This window comes from Salvelinus fontinalis, chromosome 10 (assembly GCF_029448725.1).
Source record: "Salvelinus fontinalis isolate EN_2023a chromosome 10, ASM2944872v1, whole genome shotgun sequence".
Classification (NCBI taxonomy): domain Eukaryota; kingdom Metazoa; phylum Chordata; class Actinopteri; order Salmoniformes; family Salmonidae; genus Salvelinus; species Salvelinus fontinalis.
The window spans coordinates 7,241,798-7,264,043 of NC_074674.1; the positions used below are offsets into that span (position 1 = coordinate 7,241,798).

The 22,246-nt window shown below is 43.2% G+C and overlaps 1 protein-coding gene across 1 annotated transcript; it reads left to right on the plus strand.

The window, feature by feature from the left end:
* Positions 1-598: 598 nt before the first annotated feature.
* LOC129863534 (glutamine--fructose-6-phosphate aminotransferase [isomerizing] 2-like) lies at positions 599-22,243 on the plus strand. Its single transcript, XM_055935584.1, has 19 exons — positions 599-715; positions 2,926-3,033; positions 3,664-3,768; positions 5,265-5,390; positions 6,725-6,783; positions 7,535-7,669; positions 8,920-8,981; positions 10,644-10,726; positions 11,330-11,447; positions 11,683-11,846; positions 12,161-12,256; positions 12,470-12,567; positions 15,574-15,694; positions 15,790-15,947; positions 16,164-16,278; positions 16,477-16,604; positions 18,536-18,703; positions 18,972-19,133; positions 19,336-22,243. The coding sequence occupies exons 1-19, from the start codon at positions 709-711 to the stop codon at positions 19,378-19,380; spliced, it is 2,058 nt and encodes a 685-aa protein (XP_055791559.1). The 5' UTR covers positions 599-708; the 3' UTR covers positions 19,381-22,243.
* The last annotated feature ends 3 nt before the right edge of the window (positions 22,244-22,246 follow it).

Genomic DNA, 22,246 nt, shown 5'->3' on the forward strand with positions numbered 1-22,246 from the left:
CTATTTTAAGGTTTGGGGTTTTCGGGGTTAGGGTTAGGTTAAGGGTTAGGTATTTAGGGAAAATAGGAATGTTAATGGTCAAACATGTTTACACTCCAGATAGTCCATAAATATGTCCAATTTGATGTTTTGGTGCCTGTAGGGCAATTCAGACCTTATTACTGATAAATGAGTTTGTTTCCTATGATCGTGTTTTGTATTTCTGTTTTGCGTTGTGTATTTGTATTTGTTGTGTATATTTTTGTAATTACAAGGCTCATGTGTAAAAGAGAGCTTGGTCTCAGCATGACTCCCTGTCAAAATAAAGGTTAAAGTGGCAATATGTAATTTGTTAGTCGACCCAAATTCACATAGAATTGTTAGTTATAGATCTATCATTCTAATTGAAAGCACGTCTAAGAAACGGTAGATATGTTCTATGTGTGCTATTTCTATGCCTCCAGTTATTAAGTTTTTGTGTCTATTACTTTTGGTTTTGTACACCAGATTCAAACAGCTGAAAATACAATATTTTTGTTTATGGAAAATATATTTCACAGCGGCTTAGAGGGTACAATGATCCCCCAAACAAGTTGTCAAGGAAACAGGGGGCGGGGTACTGGGTTCCTACACGCATTCACTTTAAAAGTTGGAGCCCGACATCTCTGAATATCTTCCACAACTTCCAAGACAGTTATCACTTGAAAGACTACGGTATTCTGTTGGACCATGTGTGGTAAGTTAAATATGTACTATTTCGTGACTATTATGATTATTAGCTAGATAACTTCGTAGCAAATAGCAGTAACTAGCACAGCTGGCTAGCTCGCGAATGGGATACAGTTCATGTCAAATTGACGTCTAAAGTATTTTTTTTTTTGTATTTTAGCTAACTCTAACTCTTTTCCTAAACTTAACCTGTATCTTATAACCTGCTATGTTAATTATCCAAACCTCCTGCGTAAGTTCTCCTAACCTGCTATGAAAAGTATTTTTTTTAATGATCAATTCTGACGTAAGAGAGTATCAACATTCTCCTCAGGATACAGACCGTGGTCACATTAACAGTTACGCCCAGGACCTCATAATGTATATAATAGATCTTTATAATTGTACTGCCATTAAAATGCATATTCATTGATATTTGTGTAAGTTTCTGCACGCATTTGCTTTACTGACCTATGTAGTTTTGTGTCATACTAAACTTGACTAACATTACAAACCTTTACATTACTAACCTCAACATTACAACAACAAAAAAAAATAGATAATTCACTAATGTTTGGCTATTGAAAGTTAGGCAATACAGTTTGGCATCCCGTATGTAAAACTCGACAGACCACATCTGGACTGCTCTGTTAAACACAGAGCTTTGCATATAGCTGTTAGACCTGGGTCTCTGAAAGGAGCTAATTATCACGGATGAAACAGCTGCTGTCATACTGCTCCAGGCGTTGGAAATACAGTGAGCTCCAAAGGTATTGGGACACTGACACATTTGTGTGTTGTTTTGGCTCTGTACTCCAGCACTTTGGATTTGAAATGATACAATGACGATGAGGTTAAAGTGCAGACTGTCAGCATTAATATGAGGGTATAATCATCCATGTCGGGTGAATCGTTTAGAAATTACAACACTTTCTGTAAATAGTCCTCCCATTTTAAGGGACCAAAAGTATTGGGACAAATTCACTTACACTGTATGTGTATGAAAGTAGCCAAAAGATTAGTATTCGGGCACATATTCCTTGCACATAATGATTACATCAAGCTTGACTCTACAAACTTGTTGGATACAGTTGTTGTTTGTTTTGGTTGTGTTTTCAGATTATTTTGTGCCCAATAGAAATTAATGGTAAGTAATGTGGATGCTACCATGATTACAGATAATCCTGAATGAATGGTGAATAATGATAAGTGAGAAATTTAGATGCACAAATATCATACCCCTAAGACATGCTAACCTCTCACCATTACAATAAAAGTTTTGGGGGGGGGGGGGTTATATTTGTGTGTCTAACTTTCTCACTCATCATTATTCACAATTTATTCATGATTATTCATAATCATGGTAGCATCCACATTCCTTTAGAAGTGTTTAGAAACATTATATTCTTATTCACAATAAAAGTGACTCCAAATGACACAATACATTATTTACCATTAATTTCTATTAGGCAAGAAATTAATCTGAAACAACCAAAACAAAACGGTTCACCCGATATGGATGAAAATACCCTCAAATTAAAGCAGTCTGCACTTTAACCTCATAGTCATTGTATCGTTTCAAATCATCCAAAGTGCTGGAGTACAGAGCCAAAACAACACAAAATGTGTCACTGTCCCAATATTTTTGGAGCTCACTGTAGATCCAGCCCACTGACTCTTCCTACCAACTCATTCAATGTAGCAAAGATGCAACCCCATGTATAATATAATGGACTGAGTCTGTTAGGTGTGTATAAGGGAGGCGAAGTCAGGTGCAGGAGAGCAGAGTGAAATAAATAGGCACACTTTAATTCCGTTCCACAAATGACATACATGAAAAATCAACGTCCCAAAATAACACGTAAACAATAATAAAGTATAGCGCCAGAACTAAACATCATCTAACAATAAACAATTACACACAAAGACAAGTAGGGGAACAGAGGACTAAATACATTCAGTATGATTAGGGATTGAAAGCCAGGTGTGTATGGAACAAGACAAAACAAATGGAAAGACGAAAAATTGATCGGCGTTGGCTAGAACGCCGGTGATGTCTATCGCCGAATGCCCACCGAACAAGGAGAGGAGCCGACTTCGGCGGAAGTCGTGACAGAGTCTAAGACATGTAATGTGGGATACTGGCCGCTGTGAATCATGTCAGTTTGTTATTTCTTGAATATAACACTTTTGTTCTTGTTGAAAAATAAAACAACTTGTACCTTTTATTTCTTGCAGGAATTTTTGCCTACCTGAACTACAGAGTGCCACGGACAAGGAAGGAGATCTTTGACACGCTGGTAAAGGGACTGCAGAGACTTGAGTACAGGGGATATGACTCTGCAGGTAAAAACCCCATAATGTTGTGGTCTTAGGTCTTATTTGATCACAATCATAGACGAGAGACAGTCTCCTTGAGGCCAAGGAAGATATCTTGTCTCCATATAGCCTCTTGATAAAGTCCAACAGGACACTATGGTTCAGGGTTGTAATAATCTCAGTTAACCCAGAACTAAATTCTTGTGTAATTTGATGAGATGCTCATGTTTACATAGTCTGTCCACCAGTGTTGTGTTCAAGACCACCTAAAGCGAAATTCTGACAAGCGCGACAAAGTTAGAAGATATTTTTCAATCAAAGTGAAGGACATTAATGTTACTAGTGAAGTAGGAAGCCCAGGTTTCAATAGGCAATAAGTTATGAATGGGTCATGAGGGAGTGTGGATATTTGGCCCGTCGAAGTGGTTTTATGAGCTGAATGAATTGAAGCTGATAATTATTATAATTTCTTTGCTCAGCTGGTCTCGAGAAGAAATTATGAGTTCTCATTGTTTGAGACTGAGTCAAGACCAAGTAAAAATGTATCTGACAGAGACAAGGCTGAGACACTCACTATGTGGTCTATATTACAACATTGCCATCCACAAGAGATTATGGTTGTAATAGATTAAGGTTTTTTCTGCGTTTGGCTTTCAGGTGTCGGAGTGGATGGCCCCAGGAAAAATGACAATGGTGACAACGTCAACATTTGCCTGATCAAGAAGAGGGGGAAGGTCAAGGCTCTGGATGAGGAGCTCTACAGTAGGCTGAACTCTCTACTCTCCCTCGCTACTCTCCTACATTAAGCTGAACTCTCTACTCTCCCTCGCTGCTCTCCTACATTAAGCTGGACTCTACTCTCCTACATTAAGCATTAAGCTGAACTCTCTACTCTCCCTCGCTGCTCTCCTACATTAAGCTGAACTCTCTACTCTCCCTCGCTACTCTCCTACATTAAGCTGAACTCTACTCTCCCTCGCTATTCTCCTACATTAAGCTGAACTCTCTACTCTCCCTCACTACTCTCCTACATTAAGCTGGACTCTACTCTCCTACATTAAGCATTAAGCTGAACTCTCTACTCTCCCTCGCTGCTCTCCTACATTAAGCTGAACTCTCTACTCTCCCTCGCTACTCTCCTACATTAAGCTGAACTCTACTCTCCCTCGCTATTCTCCTACATTAAGCTGAACTCTCTACTCTCCCTCGCTACTCTCCTACATTAAGCTGAACTCTACTCTCCCTCGCTATTCTCCTACATTAAGCTGAACTCTCTACTCTCCCTCGCTGCTCTCCTACATTAAGCTGAACTCTCTACTCTCCCTCGCTGCTCTCCTACATTAAGCTGAACTCTCTACTCTCCCTCGCTATTCTCCTACATTAAGCTGAACTCTACTCTCCCTCCCTCCTCTCCTACATTAAGCTGAACTCTACTCTCCCTCGTCACTCTCTTAAATTAAGCTGAACTCTACTCTCCCTCGCTATTCTCCTACATTAAGCTGAACTCTCTACTCTCCCTCGCTATTCTCCTACATTAAGCTGAACTCTACTCTCCCTCGCTATTCTCCTACATTAAGCTGAACTCTCTACTCTCCCTCGCTATTCTCCTACATTAAGCTGAACTCTCTACTCTCCCTCGCTATTCTCCTACATTAAGCTGAACTCTCTACTCTCCCTCGCTACTCTCCTACATTAAGCTGAACTCTCTACTCTCCCTCGCTATTCTCCTACATTAAGCTGAACTCTCTACTCTCCCTCGCTACTCTCCTACATCAAGCTGAACTCTCTACTCTCCCTCGCTACTCTCCTACATCAAGCTGAACTCTCTACTCTCCCTCGCTATTCTCCTACATTAAGCTGAACTCTCTAATCTCCCTCGCTACTCTCCTACATTAAGCTGAACTCTCTACTCTCCCTCGCTATTCTCCTACATTAAGCGGAACTTTCTACTCTCCCTCGCTACTCTCCTACATTAAGCTGAACTCTCTACTCTCCCTCGCTACTCTCCTACATTAAGCTGAACTCTCTACTCTCCCTCGCTGCTCTCCTACATTAAGCTGAACTCTCTACTCTCCCTCGCTGCTCTCCTACATTAAGCTGAACTCTCTACTCTCCCTCGCTACTCTCCTACATTAAGCTGAACTCTCTACTCTCCCTCGCTGCTCTCCTACATTAAGCTATGTTCTGTCCTGTTGAGAATGAACGATCAGTGCTTTTACATATTGATGTTTTAGTCTGATTGTTGATTGTGTGATCAGAGAACGACTCCATTGACCTGGACATTGAGCTGGACACACACTTTGGCATTGCTCACACCCGCTGGGCGACACATGGAGAGCCCACCGCTGTCAACTGCCATCCACAACGCTCCGACAAGAATAACGGTAAGAAGACACTCGTACTGTAGGATCCCACATTAGATGGTGAGAATTACTGAAGCAATGTTAGTACAGTATTAAGCGGTTTGTAAACACACTATAATGCAGTCATTCACTCAATATAACAGAACCGGGGTACAATATAATGTGTCCCCATTTGCTTTACATTGCAGCCCCTAAAAGAGCATCTTAAAAACATAAATCTGGTTTACCATTTAGAGGTCGTTAACTGACCCCTGTTGTTGCCTTCATTTAATGGGCCCTGCTTTCCTTAAGGAAGAGAAACACCGGAAAGCAGATGAAAACTTTAAAGAGAAAGGGGTCAGGGGTCATTTTTGATAGATAATGAGATGGCTTAACTCCATGCTGTCTGATGTATTGCCTGGTGTCCTAGCCTGCCTGAGCTTTCTCCTGAGGCCTATGCAGTTGTGCTTGAGTTCACCTTAGAGAGTATCTCCATCATGATAGTAAATCATAGAGAAACCAGGATCTTCTCCTATGACAGGGATCATCAACTAGATTCAGTCACGGACCAATTTTTTTTATTTGTAGTTTTTTTTTTGAGTGGATTGTCGGGTGGCCAGAACATAATCATTTGTAGACCGCACATTGACCGCAATAAGCTTAAACATAATAATTTGAATCCTTGCTTACATTTGTATAGGATCACGTGTCTCTCTCTAATGGGTGGGAATACTTAGATTTCCAAAATTAAAATCACTTGGAGCTGATTTCCTGGACCAATAATGGTGAAATAATAATAATAATAATAATAATATATTGGCTCAGAAAACTATTGGCCAGATAAAACGACCTGTGGGCTGCCAGTTGTGGAACCCTGGCCTAGGACATAAAACAAGAGAGACTGTGGAACCCTGGCCTAGGTCATAAAACAAGAGAGACTGGAACCCTGGCCTAGGACATAAAACAAGAGAGACTGGAACCCTGGCCTAGGACATAAAACAAGAGAGACTGGAACCCTGGCCTAGGACATAAAACAAGAGAGACTGGAACCCTGGCCTAGGACATAAAACAAGAGAGACTGTGACCTTAAATACAAGCACGTTTGTGCTTCTGCATGTACATTGCTTGCTCTTTGAGGTTTTAGCCTGGGTATCTGTAAAGCACTTTGTGACAAGTGCTGACGTAAAAAGGTTTATGAAATAAAATGGATTGATTGTTTGAAAGACTAATTAGAGCAGAGTAGATATTTACTTACAGTAATTACACTGTAGCTATTAACCCATGTTTGACACAAGATAATGTTACGCTGTCACAGAGGAATAGGCATTCTGTGAATGCCAAAATATTTGACATGTGATCTCTGTTCTTCACCTTAGAATTTGTTGTGATCCACAATGGCATCATCACTAACTACAAGGAGCTCAGGAAATACCTGGTAAGTTGTGAGAACACACAAGGCATTCCAATCTGGACATTTATTTACACACCTTGAACACATTATTGCTACTAGACCTTTGTGCACGGGTATACAGCTCTGTACAGACGTCATAAACCAGAAGAAGTGTAGTTTTACAAGTGTGAAGACCACACAGACCCGTAGGCCGTTGGTCAGTAGGCCCAATAGAGATCATATATGTGGGGTTTGTTTGTAGACTTTAGCAAATGTTATTTAATGAAAGGACATTACAGTATTCTATTTTTGTAGCGTGGATGTTTAAAGGTGTTGACGTAGAAATGGAATCGATAGAACTGGCCTCCCCATTCAAGTCAATGGTGGCATAATGGGTGGACTGGCAGCCATTGCGAGTGTACCCATTAGTTTACCAGTGAAATTACCAGGGTCAGAGTTACCAAGCCCTTTCTATGGGACTATTTCTGTTGTTGTTGATGGGTCAGACCGTAGATTCCTGTACAGATTGTCAGTTGTTTATTATCTACTTCACTTGCTTTGGCAATGTTAACATGTTTCCCATGCCAATAAATCCCCTTGAATTGAATTGTCTTGTCTTTGCCATTCATGGATGCAGTATGTCAGGGTCTGCATTGCTATTTAATTAGCCAGACTGAGCTAATAACTGAGACTGACAGTTAGGCTACATCTCTTATTTTTGTTGAGAGAAAGGTCTGTTTTGAAGGTTGTCGTGTCTGTAACTAACAGCAGTGTTTTATTTGTATACTGCCGTCAGAAATCCAAGGGGTACAAGTTTGAGTCGGAGACGGACACCGAGGTCATCCCCAAGCTGATTAAATATGTCTTTGACAACAGCGAGAGCGATTATGTGTCCTTCTCCACCCTGGTGGAGCGCGTCATCCAGCAGCTGGTAAGCGTCATGGAGGGGTGTGGGTTCTTCTGGGAACATCTCAGTATATGACCACACACAATTAACAGTCCTGTCTGCATGTGGTAGGGTAGTTGATTATGTTGTGACAAACAAACTGAATTCATTTAGGATATGTCAGCTGGGGTTGTGTGTTGCAATGCCCCCCCCCCCCCCCCCCCCCCCCCCGTCTGGCTTGTTTTACTGGTTCCCTTTAACCTCAACGCATAATCAACAGCAGCAGTTGTCCGTATGTAGCAGCTAACCTAATGCCCTCCACAACCTGAAAGGAAAAGGTTTTTAGGGTCTAAAAGTCCTGCTGTGTTCAGTGTGCTGGGATCTGGTTGAGTCTGGTTTTAGAAGTGGCTCTGAAAGATGACCTAATATCCTGTATATCAGCCCACCCCACCCAACTACCCCAGAAGAAAACGAAGACCTCACTCTGTAGCTTCAATAAAAGAAGGGGAAAGTTGAACAAAGAGATTAGCTCTTGGCATAATTGAAAACAGACTGAATCATAAGCTGTGTGTGTGTGTGTGTGTGTGTGTGTGTGTGTGTGTGTGTGTGTGTGTGTGTTTATTTGTTTTACATTTCTCCTCCCCTCTCAGTTTGGCCAATGAGAGAGCTCAGGGCTAGGGAGCTTCCACAGAGAGGCCTCTTATTCCTCCTACAGCCTGAGTGTGTGGAGCTTAGTTTCTCTGCCTCCCAGCGTACCCCATCTATCACCCTGCCTTCCAGCATACCCCATCTATCTCACAGCATACCCCATCTCCTCACCTTACTGGGCCCCTGGGCTGGGGTTTAGTCAGGGGATAGAGGGAGGAGGGATGGAGGAGGGAGCATAGTGGCTGGGCTGGGGTTTAGGCAGGGGATAGAGGGAGGAGGGAACATAGTGGCTGGGCTGGGGTTTAGGCAGGGGATAGAGGGAGGAGGGAACATAGTGGCTGGGCTGGGGTTTAGGCAGGGGATAAAGGGTTCAGCTGATTTGCCATAGTTTCCTATCTTTTTGTCCTCTATCGCTTTCCTTTGACTGATGTCTATTGGGTTTAGCCTGTCTAGGGACTGATGTCAGACATGAGTGCAGGCTATGAAGTTTAAACATTATAGTGCATCTGACTGTTGTTGATGACTCATTGTATCAATATCATCCTGGCCTAAATGAGATCATATTGGATGTGAATTCACTGAGGTCTACAGGATGCCATTTCTGACACCGCTAACTTGCTGTCCTCCTTTTGTCTCTTCTCTCCAAGGAAGGAGCTTTTGCTCTTGTTTTCAAAAGCATCCACTTCCCGGGGGAAGCTATAGCCACCAGGTCAGTATGATCCCTCTGACATTTCTCTACTCGGCCCCATCACTTCTATCTCACACGTTCGCCCAGCCTACCAGAACACTTTACCTTCCATTATAGATTTGACCCCCTGCCCAACCTCTAAACCTGTTGATGATCTCAAGGGTTGCATAATATCCTGTAGAACTCTCACTAAGCACAAAGTTCCGTGGAAGTTTAAGTGGAAGCCCCTGATTCCGGGAATCTGATCCTGTTTCAGAGTTCTGTCACCACATGCCCACTATGATGCAATGTTCTGGTGAAACAGTAAAGCCAGGTATGAACAAGGCATGATGGTTATGTAAGAAACGTATACGTTTTGTCATCCTTTTTATCAGCATAATGTTAACTGTATACCTGTAAAAGTGGCACATTATGCACAGTAAGCAACACTGTTCACTGTGTGTCTGGCTGTCTGTGTCTGTGCAAACTAGTGGTTGTGTGTGTTTTATGTTAGTTAAGATTTCTCCTCCCCTCTCAGTTTTCAAATGAGAGAGCTCAATGGGCTAGGGACCAGCGTGGAGCTTTTCCAGAGAGGGCTCTTATCCACTGAGTGTAGTTTACTGTCTCTTGTCAGAGTTGCTTTCCAGGGGAAAGAATGGTTACAATTAAGTCATTCTACAAGTGTTTGTAGTTCCTCATCCCCTCCATTCAACAATGCCCTCCTTCATGGTATTGTTGCCTGATATTGTCCGCTTTTCCTTCCAGTTCTCTGCTGCCAATGACTGGAATGAATTGCAAAAATCACTAAAGCTGGTCCCTCTCTAACTTTAAGCATCAGAATTTTTGCAGGCCCACGCCACTGGTCTAACCATAAAGATTTCAGGGTATTATAATGAACATAACAAGACTGTACAAGACCAAATTGAGTGATGTTTGTGGTGTGTGGGATGCTGTTGGCCTGTCTTTATAGCTGAGTGAACGGATGTGGTCTACTCTGTGTGGGAGAAAGTGGAGGGTGTGTTATGACTGCCTTTGTCTATTCTAAGAGAGCGTGTCTCAGACAGCGGTTTGATTTGGCCCAACAAATGTAGGTCTAGTTCATACCAGTTTCTCACATTGGCTCACTCTCTCATTCCAGCCTCAGCCTCTCTCTCATTCCAGCTTCAGCCACTAACGGATCTCTGTCACTGTCATCCTTTCTCACGCTCTCCTTCCAGCCTCAGCCTCTAACGGCCTCTGTCACTGTCATCCTCTCTCACTCTCTAATTTCAGCCTCAGCCTCTAACGGACTCTGTCACTGTCAACTCTCACTTTTTCATTCCAGATTCTAACGGCCTCTGTCACTGTCATCCTCTCTCATTCTGTCTCATTCCAGCCTCAGCCTCTCTAACGGACTCTGTCACTATCATCCTCTCTCACTCTCTCATTCCAGCCTCAGCCTCTCTAATGGTCTCTGTCACTGTCAAACTCTCTCACTCTCTCATTCCAGCCTTAGCCTCTAATGGCCTCTGTCACTGTCATCCTCTCTCATTCTGTCTCATTCCAGCCTCAGCCTCTCTAACGGACTCTGTCACTATCGTCCTCTGTCACCCTCTCATTCCAGCCTCAGCCTCTCTAATGGCCTCTGTCACTGTCATCCTCTCTCACCCTGTGTCATTCCAGCCTCAGTCTCTAACGTACTCTGTCACTGTCATCCTGCCTTAGGAGAGGAAGTCCTCTGCTGATTGGCGTGAGGAGCAAGTATGAGCTGTCTATGGAACAGATTCCTATTCAGTACAACAGTACTGGTGAGTCCCTCATTACCTTCTCTCTCTGGGTGCCTCTGGAAACTAGGCCAGCTGTTGGCAGACAACTCTTGATGGCGGCAAACTGATACCTTTAGTCCTGGTGTTTTTAAGTATTCTCCTTTATAATTTGTAATACCCCTGTTGTGTACTGTAGCTGTAATGAGCACGTGGAGTTGTAGGTTGGGATTTGTGACCGAAGTTGCTTGTGCAATCTCGTCTGTATAGGTAAAGTGTTGTTTGTCATCAAGCAGAGCACTTAGCTTGACATTTTTATGAATTTATGTCAACTTTAGCTCTCAACTTTCTTGTGCTCGGAACCATACTTTTGATACATATGTTTTCATTTAGCTGAAAATAAACATGACTGATTTGAAATTAAGTGTAATATTAAGGAACTGAAAAGGGAAACTTACCAAAGACAAAATGTTAAGAACACCCTTTCACCTTTTTGGGTGAGCCTAAATAATATCTGTCTTTAATGTTTAGTGTCAATTACGTTTCAGAAGGTTTAGTAATGAGTTATGTTATACAACTGAAGTTCCTTCTGGAAAAATACATTCTGTTCTATTATGTTCTGTCTGCATGACCTTGTCTACTTTCCAGGTCACTTTATAGAAGGCATCCAGCAGAGGAACTTCAGAAACAGGGTGGACAGCACCGTAGCCTTGCACTCAGTCAGTGACAGGAAGGCAGTGGAGTTCTACTTTGCTTCTGATGCCAGGTGAGAGCCACGAGAACATGAATCTCCCCTCAACTGGATAACTAACCCCAGATGTAATTCATGTAGCTCCTCCAGTTCAATACTGATTGTGTTCTACACTCCTATCTACTGGCCGTCAACTGTCATTACATGTACTTATTCATGTACTGTATATTACTGCCATGTTCCTTACACGCTCTTATGGAAAGAAATTAAAAATAAATACATATCTCTGTCCTTCCTGCTTCACCCCTAGTGCCATCATTGAACACACCAACAAGGTGATCTACCTGCGGGATGATGACATAGCAGCGGTGGCCGAGGGCAAGCTGTCCCTGCACCGTATGAGCCGCTGTGCCGGGGAGGACCCTAACCGGGCCATCCAGACCCTACAGATGGAGCTGCAGCAGATCATGAAAGGTCAGGGGTCATCACAACACACAGTCACACACTGATAACAAGAGCCCTGTATTTAGAGAGTTGGAACTTTTTGAGAGTTGGAAGGTTTCTGATGCATTGACATGACACTACAACATTCTATGGCAGCCATTTTAGTGGCCCGTTAACATGACATGGGGAATATTTCAACTATGTAACGGATTGTCTAGAATTAGAACAATATTACACATTCTAAAAGTTAGAAGCACGAGCATTTCGCTACACTTGCATTAACATCTGCCAACCATGTGTATGTGACCAATAAACTTTGATTTGATTTGGATGTTGACTCACAGGGAACTTCAAAGCCTTCATGCAGAAGGAGATTTTTGAGCAGCCAGAGTCTGTCTTCAACACCATGAGAGGAAGAATCTGTTTTGACACCAACACAGGTATGGCATAGTCTGAAATCCCCTCAATGTACTCCGAGTGATGCTAAACATGACGACGAGTGGCGTAGGAGTAGAATGATAACTCAACAGACTGGTACCCAGGCTAGGTATGGCACACACAGTACCCCAAACAGATAACTTTAGAAATAGATCCGTAGCTGAAGATCAGAAAGGCGTCTTGTTTTGTATCAGAGATGTGCTTTTGATCACCAGTGGTCCTGGGGGGGCTGAAAGACCATCTGAAGGAGATCAGACGCTGCAGACGCCTCATCCTGATTGGCTGTGGGACCAGTTTCCATGCTGGAGTGGCGGTGAGTGCTAAACGGGGCAGGGGGGGCGATTGATGGACATTTTGCTGTAGACTGAGTAGGAGATTCACTAAGTGACACTTGTGTGGGTGTAACGAGAAAGATCCTGTATGGGTCGTGGTCCTGTATTGCTCAGTTGGAGCGGGACACTAGTCCGGATGCATATAAGAATTCTCGCTACGACCTTCAACGAGCCATCAAATAGGCAGTTCTTACTTTCACTACTAGAGGGTGATCGGACAATTTCTGGGGGGTCTGCACTCCCAAAGTTGTTGACTGTTTTTGTGCTTGCCAGTTAGCTAGCTGTTCACAGCTCTTAGCAGCCAATGGCTAGCAGTTTGTTACTGGCGATTTAAAAACGTATGATTGCCATAATTTCTTCAAGTCATTATTGAATGTAACAAATCAAGCCGTTGCCCGACTATTAAAAGGGACAGGAGGCTATTTGAGACTCAGCGTTTAGATTGAAGTTTTACCGTGTGCGGCTGCTCGGCCATTGAAACCCATTTCATGACGCTCCAGATGAACTGTTCCAGTGTTGACATTGCTTCCAGAGTCAGTTTGGAACTCGGTAGTGAGTGTTGCAACCGAGGACAGACGATTTTTATGCGGTACGTGCTTCAGCACTCGGCGGTCCCGTTCTGTGAGCTTGTGTGGCCTACCACTTGGCAGCTGAGCCATTGTTGCTCCTAGACGTTTCCACTTCACAATAACAGCACTTACAGTTGACCGGGGCAGTTTTAGCAGGGCAGAAATTTGACGAACTGACTTGTTCAATAGGTGGCGTCCTATGACGGTGCCACTTTGAAAGTCACTGAGCTCTTCATTAAGACCATTCTACTGCCAATGTTTGTCTATGGAGATTGCATGGATGTGTGCTCGATTTATACGTCGGTCAGCAATGGGTGTGGCTGAAATAGCCAAATCTACTAATTTGAAGGAGTGTCCACATACACTATATATACACAAAAGTATCTACCTCATTTACCTGGTACCCATGTACAGTGGGGCAAAAAAGTATTTAGTCAGCCACCAATTGTGCAAGTTCTCCCACTTAAAAAGATAAGACAGGCCTGTAATTTTCATCATAGGTACACTTCAACTATGACAGACAAAATGAGAAAAATAAATCCAGAAAATCACATTGTAGGATTTTTAATGAATTTATTTGCAAATTATGGTGGAAAACTTTTGTTATTGAGCAAATACTTATTTATCTCCATACTTTGTTATATACCCTTTGTTGGCAATGACAGAGGTCAAACGTTTTCTCTAAGTCTTCACAAGGTTTTCACACTGTTGCTGGTATTTTGGCCCATTCCTCCATGCAGATCTCCTCTAGAGCAGTGATGTTTTGGGGCTGTTGCTGGGCAACACGGACTTTCTACTCCCTCCAAAGATTTTCTATGGGGTTGAGATCTGGAGACTGGCTAGGCCACTCCAGGACCTTGAAATGCTTCTTATGAAGCCACTCCTTAGTTGCCCGAGCGGTGTGTTTGGGATCATTGTCATGCTGAAAGACCCAGCCACGTTTCATCTTCAATGCCCTTGCTAATGGAAGGAGGTTTTCACTCAAAATCTCACGAAACATGGCCCCATTCATTCTTTCCTTTACACGGATCAGTCGTCCTGGTCCCTTTGCAGAAAAACAGCCCCAAAGCATGATGTTTCCACCCCCATGCTTCACAGTAGGTATGGTGTTCTTTGGATGCAACTCAGCATTCTTTGTCCTCCAAACACGACGAGTTGAGTTTTTACCAAAAAGTTCTATTTTGGTTTCATCTGACCATATGACATTCTCTCAATCTTCTTCTGGATCATCCAAATGCTCTCTAGCAAACTTCAGACGGGCCTGGACATGTACTGGCTTAATCAGGGGGACACATCTGGCACTGCAGGATTTGAGTCCCTGGTGGCGTAGTGTGTTACTGATGGTAGGCTTTGTTACTTTGGTCCCAGCTCTCTGCAGGTCATTCACTAGGTCCCCCCGTGTGGTTCTGGGATTTTTGCTCACCGTTCTTGTGATCATTTTGACCCCACGGGGTGAGATCTTGCGTGGAGCCCCAGATCGAGGGAGATTATCAGTGGTCTTGTATGTCTTCCATTTCCTAATAATTGCTCCCACAGTTGATTTCTTCAAACCAAGCTGCTTACCTATTGCAGATTCAGTCTTCCCAGCCTGGTGCAGGTCTACAATTTTGTTTCTGGTGTCCTTTGACAGCTCTTTGGTCTTGGCCATAGTGGAGTTTGGAGTGTGACTGTTTGAGGTTGTGGACAGGTGTCTTTTATACTGATAACAAGTTCAAACAGGTGCCATTAATACAGGTAACGAGTGGAGGACAGAGGAGCCTCTTAAAGAAGAAGTTACAGGTCTGTGAGAGACAGAAATCTTGCTTGTTTGTAGGTGACCAAATACTTATTTTCCACCATAATTTGCAAATAAATTCATTAAAAATCCTACAATGTGATTTTCTGGATTTTTCCCCCTCATTTTGTCTGTCATAGTTGAAGTGTACCTATGATGAAAATTACAGGCCTCTCTCATCTTTTTAAGTGGGAGAACTTGCACAATTGGTGGCTGACTAAATACTTTTTTGCCCCACTGTATATAGCCAAGTTATCGTTACTCATTTGTGTATTTATTCCGTGTGTTACTATTTTTCTCTGCATTGTTGGGAACATCCTGTATGTAAGCATTTCACTGTTAGTCTACACCTGTTGTTTTACGAAGCATGTGACAAATAAAATGTGTATTTTATTTGGTAGAGCATGGCACTTGCAATGTCAGGATTGTGGCTTCGATTCCTGAGACCACCCGCACATAAAAAATGTACGCACACTTCACTGTGGGTCGTTTTGGATAAGAGCATCTGCTAAATGGCTTATATTAAGACAAAGGACTCAAATAGTCCAGACTCCAGGCTGAACAGTCGGTTGTTGATAGAGGAAAAATAGAGTGATTGATGATACCCAGCACGGATAAATGAAACCCTTCCTTGATGCCTCCAGACCAGACAGATTCTGGAGGAGTTGACTGAACTGCCTGTGATGGTGGAACTGGCCTCTGATTTCCTGGACCGCATCACTCCCGTCTTTAGAGATGACGTCTGCTTCTTCATCAGCCAGTCTGGTACGTGAGACTGCACATTATCTGGTCAGATATGGTGCTAGCTGCGATCGATTGTGCTTTGTTTCACAAGACGCTATGACTCCACCTCCTTCCAGGTGAGACAGCAGACACCCTGATGACGCTGCGTTACTGTCAGGGCCGTGGAGCTCTGACGGTGGGCGTCACCAACACAGTGGGCAGCTCCATCTCCAGGGAGACAGACTGTGGCATTCACATCAACGCTGGCCCTGAAATCGGCGTGGCCAGCACCAAGGTACACTAGCACCACCACACTGCTGTCTGTTCACAGGGAAGCCTCAGTTAATGTGAGCTCAGTGGTGTTGTACTGAGCACGGCGACTATATTGATATCATGATTCACATGTGTACATAGATTGAGGTTTGGAGGAGATGGTGTACTGTGTTTATGCGAGTGCCTCGTAGACTAGTGTTTGTGCATGACTGCTCACAGTGCCCCATACTTTCTCCAGGCGTACACCAGCCAGTTTGTGGCCCTCACCATGTTTGGTTTGATGATGAGTGAGGACAGAATCTCAATGCAGAAGAGGAGACTGGAGATCATCAACGGATTGAGGATGCTGCCAGGTCAGCCTGACTCTCTGTGCCTCTCGTTACACCCCCCTTATAACCTCCACCCCTCTCATAGCCCCTGTCAACTCCTTATCTATAACCTCTAGCCACCCCTGTCATTTTACACTCCTTATCTGTCTACCTCCAATGCATTCCCTCACTGTGACGTCCTTGTGAGCTAATGCAGAATGTGTATGGTGTTCCTCTCCTCAGGGTTGATTAAGGAGGTTCTGACCCTGGACGATCAGATCAAAAACATTGCAAGCGAGCTGTACCAGCAGAGGTCCCTGCTGGTTATGGGCCGTGGATACAACTACGCCACCTGTATGGAGGGGGCACTGGTGAGCACTGAAACTACTCTTCATGCAGGGCTCTCCGACCCTGTTCCTGGAAATCTACCCTCCTGTAGGTTTTAACTCCAACCCTGTTCCTGGAGAGCTATCCTCCTGTAGGTTTTAACTCCAACCCTGTTCCTGGAGATCTATCCTCCTGTAGGTTTTAACTCCAACCCTGTTCCTGGAGATCTACCCTCCTATAGGTTTTTAACTCCGACCCTGTTCCTGGAGAGATGCCCTCCTGTAGGTTTTAACTCCAACCCTGTTCCTGAAGATCTATCCTCCTGTAGGTTTTAACTCCAACCCTGTTCCTGAAGATCTATCCTCCTGTAGGTTTTAACTCCAACCCTGTTCCTGGAAGTCTACCCTCCTGTAGGTTTTTAACTCCGACCCTGTTCCTGGAGAGCTACCCTCCTGTAGGTTTTAACTCCAACCCTGTTCCTGGAGAGCTATCCTCCTGTAGGTTTTAACTCCAACCCTGTTCCTGGAGATCTATCCTCCTGTAGGTTTTAACTCCAACCCTGTTCCTGGAGATCTACCCTCCTATAGGTTTTTAACTCCGACCCTGTTCCTGGAGAGATGCCCTCCTGTAGGTTTTAACTCCAACCCTGTTCCTGAAGATCTATCCTCCTGTAGGTTTTAACTCCAACCCTGTTCCTGGAAGTCTACCCTCCTGTAGGTTTTTAACTCCGACCCTGTTCCTGGAGAGCTACCCTCCTGTAGGTTTTAACTCCAACCCTGTTCCTGGAGATCTATCCTCCTGTAGGTTTTAACTCCAACCCTGTTCCTGGAGATACCCTCCTGTAGGTTTTTAACTCCGACCCTGTTCCTGGAGAGCTACCCTCCTGTAGGTTTTTAACTCCGACCCTGTTCCTGGAGAGCTACCCTCCTGTAGGTTTTAACTCCAACCCTGTTCCTGGAGATCTATCCTCCTGTAGGTTTTAACTCCAACCCTGTTCCTGGAGAGCTACCCTCCTGTAGGTTTTAACTCCAACCCTGTTCCTGGAGAGCTACCCTCCTGTAGGTTTTAACTCCAACCCTGTTCCTGGAGAGCTATCCTCCTGTAGGTTTTAACTCCAACCCTGTTCCTGGAGATCTACCCTCCTATAGGTTTTTAACTCCGACCCTGTTCCTGGAGAGATGCCCTCCTGTAGGTTTTAACTCCAACCCTGTTCCTGGAGATCTATCCTCCTGTGGATTTTCACTCCAACCCTGTTCCTGGAGATCTACCCTCCTGTAGGTTTTAACTCCAACCCTGTTCCTGGAGATCTATCCTCCTGTGGATTTTCACTCCAACCCTGTTCCTGGAGATCTACCCTCCTGTAGGTTTTAACTCCAACCCTGTTCCTGGAGATCTACCCTCCTGTAGGTTTTAACTCCAACCCTGTTCCTGGAGAGCTACCCTCCCATGTGGTCTAGTGGATCCTTGTGGTGGGTTGGGCGCCTGCAGGCTGACTTTGGTCGTCAGTTGAACTCTGTTTCCCCCGACACATTGGTGCAGCTGGCTTCCGGGTTAAGCGAACGGGTGTTAAGGAGCGAGGCTTGGCGGGTCATGTTTATGAGGAAGCACGACTCGACCTTCGCCTCTCCCGAGCCCGTTGGGGAATTGCAGTGATGAGACGAGATCGAAAAAGGGGGTAAAAAAATAGAGAACGTTAAGCTGTCCAAGAACAGGAGAGCCTCGGGGTAAAGAGCTCCCGAGTGGCGCAGTGGTCTAAGGCACTGCATCCAGGCTGTATCACAACCGGCTGTGATTAGGAGTCCTATAGGGCTGTGCACAATTGGCCTAGCGTTGTCCGGGTTTAGCTGGTGTAGGCCGTTGTTGTAAATAAGAATTTGTTCTTAACTGACTTGCCTAGTTAAATTAAAAATGTCAAATAACTCTCAGGAGGACCAGATGGCTTATCGACTTTCATTTTATTATTTTGCTGTTACAGAAAATCAAAGAGATCACGTACATGCACTCAGAGGGCATCCTGGCTGGAGAGCTGAAGCACGGTCCCCTGGCTCTCATCGACAAACACATGCCTGTCATTATGATCATCATGAAAGACGCCTGCTACACCAAGTGTCACAACGCTCTGCAGCAGGTCACTGCACGCCAGGTGAGACACACACACACACACAAACACACACACACAAACACACACACACACACACACACACACACACACACACACACACACACACACACACACACACACACACACACACACAGAGAGGGCGGGACTCTCTCCCTCTCTCTGACTTTGCCATTCAGTAGCTTTTGTACCCCCTGCTATTCAAAAATAATTCACCTGAGGGAATATCACAATGGACAGAATAGATTAATGATTATATCATTATTGATGCAGTTTTCCCCCTTCCTGTCAGGGGCGGCCCATTATCCTGTGTTGCCAGGACGACCCTGAGATCACTAAGAATGCTTACAAGACCATTGAGTTGCCACAGACAGTGGACTGCCTTCAGGGCGTCCTCAGTGTTATTCCTCTCCAGCTCATGTCCTTCCACTTGGCTGTGCTCCGAGGATACGATGTAAGTCACCAGGCCCCAATGGTCCTCTGTTTTAGCCGACAGCAGTCATAGTATGTGTTGTGTATGAGGGTGTTTTTATAAAGCTGTGTGCGTGCTCTGTGTACGTGCTCTGTGTGCATGCTCTGTGTGCGTGCTCTGTCTGCGTGCTCTGTGCGTGTGCGAGACCTTAACACTAATGTTGATTTTCTTTCCGTCTTCTCAGGTGGACTGCCCCAGGAACCTAGCCAAGTCTGTGACAGTGGAGTAACTACTAGTTTCAAACCACTCAAAATACCATAGTGCAGTCAGGCGTGTCTTTCTCTGTACTGTGTGTGTTGGCAGGTACTGGAATGTGTCATTTTAACTGGGTGTTTATCAGGGTTTGGGTCAATTTGAATTGAAGATAGTCCATTTAGGAAGTAAACTGAAATTCCAATAAAATTATTGAGAAAATGTATTTTCAATGACTTCAATCAACTTAAAAGAAAAACCTATTTAGAAATGTTGGGATTTTCAAGTAAAATCCTGAATTTACTGACTTCAATTTGAATTGACCCCAACCCTGGTATTTATGGTAGACGTTAAACTCTGAAGAGTCGTCATGACTAAAGTTGTGTGTTGGAGTTCTATCAGTGAGTTAAATTCAATGACGTTTACTCAATAAGTGCCTTGTGAATTTTTATATTTTTTATTTTTATATATATACATAAGGAAGGGACATCTATATTCTATTCTATTCTGTTTACTGCTCGGCACTGAAGCAAAGGAACAATGTCAGAGCCTATTGTTTACATTTAGTCTCGAAATGTTTACAGTTGTGCAATACGTAGACTGACAAGGACTAAAGTGTCTTGGTGTTTGTTTGTAATAGCTCGCACATCATTTAATTTGCATGATGCCTACTATACCTTTTTAAACAGTGAAGGAACAGTTGAATCTTAACATTACAGAAGGTAGAGAGATAATATGCTTTGACAATTATGTATTCCAACTCTCTATTCCTCTGTATTTGTTTGAGCCAAAGAGAAAACAAGCAAAGGACTGTTGGCTATATGGACAATTTCTCGTTTGATGTCCTCTTTACAACGGGAAAATATATGAGTACTTTGAGGCTGTTACTGTATAAAGCCCTTATCATATGCAAACTATTTTAGACCAAACGCGTGTACATGTACATTGCGATATATGTTTAAAATTGTAGATATTTATTGTATTTTATCTCTGATTATTAGTCTTACTTGTCTAGTTTTGAATAGGCCAGAATCTATCCCCTAATCTTTGACTATGTATATTACTTAAAAATTTTTTTTAAATACAATTATTTTTTATCCTGTTTGTGTATGTTTGTGTGTGTGATGGTTTCCAGATCATATACTGCTAGCTGAAAGAAGACCAATATTCTCTTGATTTGATTTCATCTATATAAATACAGTACCAGTCAAAAGTTTGGGGACACCTATTCATTCCAAAGTTTTTCTATATTTAACTATTTTCTACATTGTAGAGTACTAGTGAAGACATCAAAACTATGAAGTAACACATATGGAATCATGTAGTAACCAAAAAAGTGTTAAACAAATCAAAATATATTTTAGATTCTTCAAAGTAGCCACCCTTTGCCTTGATGACAGCTTTGCACACTCTTGACATTCTCACAACCAGCTGGAATGTTTTTCCAACAGTCTTGAAGGAGTTCCCACATATGCTGAGCACTTGTTGGCTGCTTTTCCTTCACTCTGCGGTCCAACTCATCCCAAACCATCTCAATTGGGTTGAGGTTGGGTGATTGTGGAGGCCAGGTCATCTGATGTAGCACTCCATCACTCTCCTTCTTGGTCAAATATTCCTTACATAGCCTGGAGGTGTGTTTTGGGTTATTGTCCTGTTGAAAAACAAATGATAGTCCCACTAAGCGCCAACCAGATGGGATGGCGTATCGCTGCAGAATGCTGTGGTAGCCATGCTGGTTAAGTGTGCCTTGAATTCTAAATAAATCACTGACAGTGTCACCAGCAAAGCACCATCACACCTCCTCCTCCATGCTTCATGGTGGGAACCACACAAGTGGAGAACATCCATTTATCCACTCTGTGTCTTACAAAGAGTTGTAACCAAAAATCTCAAATTTGGACTCAACAGACCAAAGGACAGATTTCCACCGGTCTAATGTCCATTGCTTGTGTTTATTGGCCCAAGCAAGTCTCTTCTTAGTAATGTCCTTTAGTAGCAATTCGACCATGAAGGCCTGATTTACGCAGTCTCCTCTGAGCAGTTGATGTTGAGATGTGTCTGTTACTTGAAGTATTGAAGTACTGTGTACTGTGAAGTATTTATTTGGGCTGCAATTTTGGGTGCAATTAACTCTAATGAACTTATCCTCTGCAGAGTCAACTCTGGCTCTTCCTTTCCTGTGGTGGTCCTCATGAGAGACAGTTTCATCATAGCACTTAATGGTTCTTGTGACTGCACTTGGAAGAAACTTTCAAAGTTCTTGAAATTTTCCACATTGACTGACCTTCATATCTTAAAGTAATGATGTACTGTCATTTCTCTTTGCTTATTTGAGCTTGGTATTTTACCAAATAGGGCTATTTTATGTATACCACCGCTAACTTGTCACAACACAACTGATTGGCTCAAACGCATTAAGAAGGAAAGAAATTCCATAAATTTTGACAAGGCACACCTGTTAATTGAAATGTGATCCAGGTGACTACCTCATGAAGCTGGTTGAGAGAATGCCAAGAGTGTGCAAACCTGTCATCAAGGCAAAGGTTGTAGTTGCAAATGAGAACTTGTTCTCAACTAGCCTACCTGGTTAAATAAAGGTGAAATAAATACATTTAAAAATGGTGGCTACTTTGAAGAATCTCAAATATAAAATATATGTTGTTTTGTTTAACACTTTTTTGATAACTACATGATTCCATATGTGTAATTTCACAGTTCTGATGTCTTCACTATTACTCTACAATGTAGAAAATAGTAAAAATAAATAAATGAGTGAGTAAGTGTGTCCAAACTTTTGACTGGTACTGTATATAACCATGAATGCCTAGACTAGATATATTGTCTCTTCTCCTCCAGATATGTAACAATATTTATAGAAAAATAAATAATTATTCCCATTATTT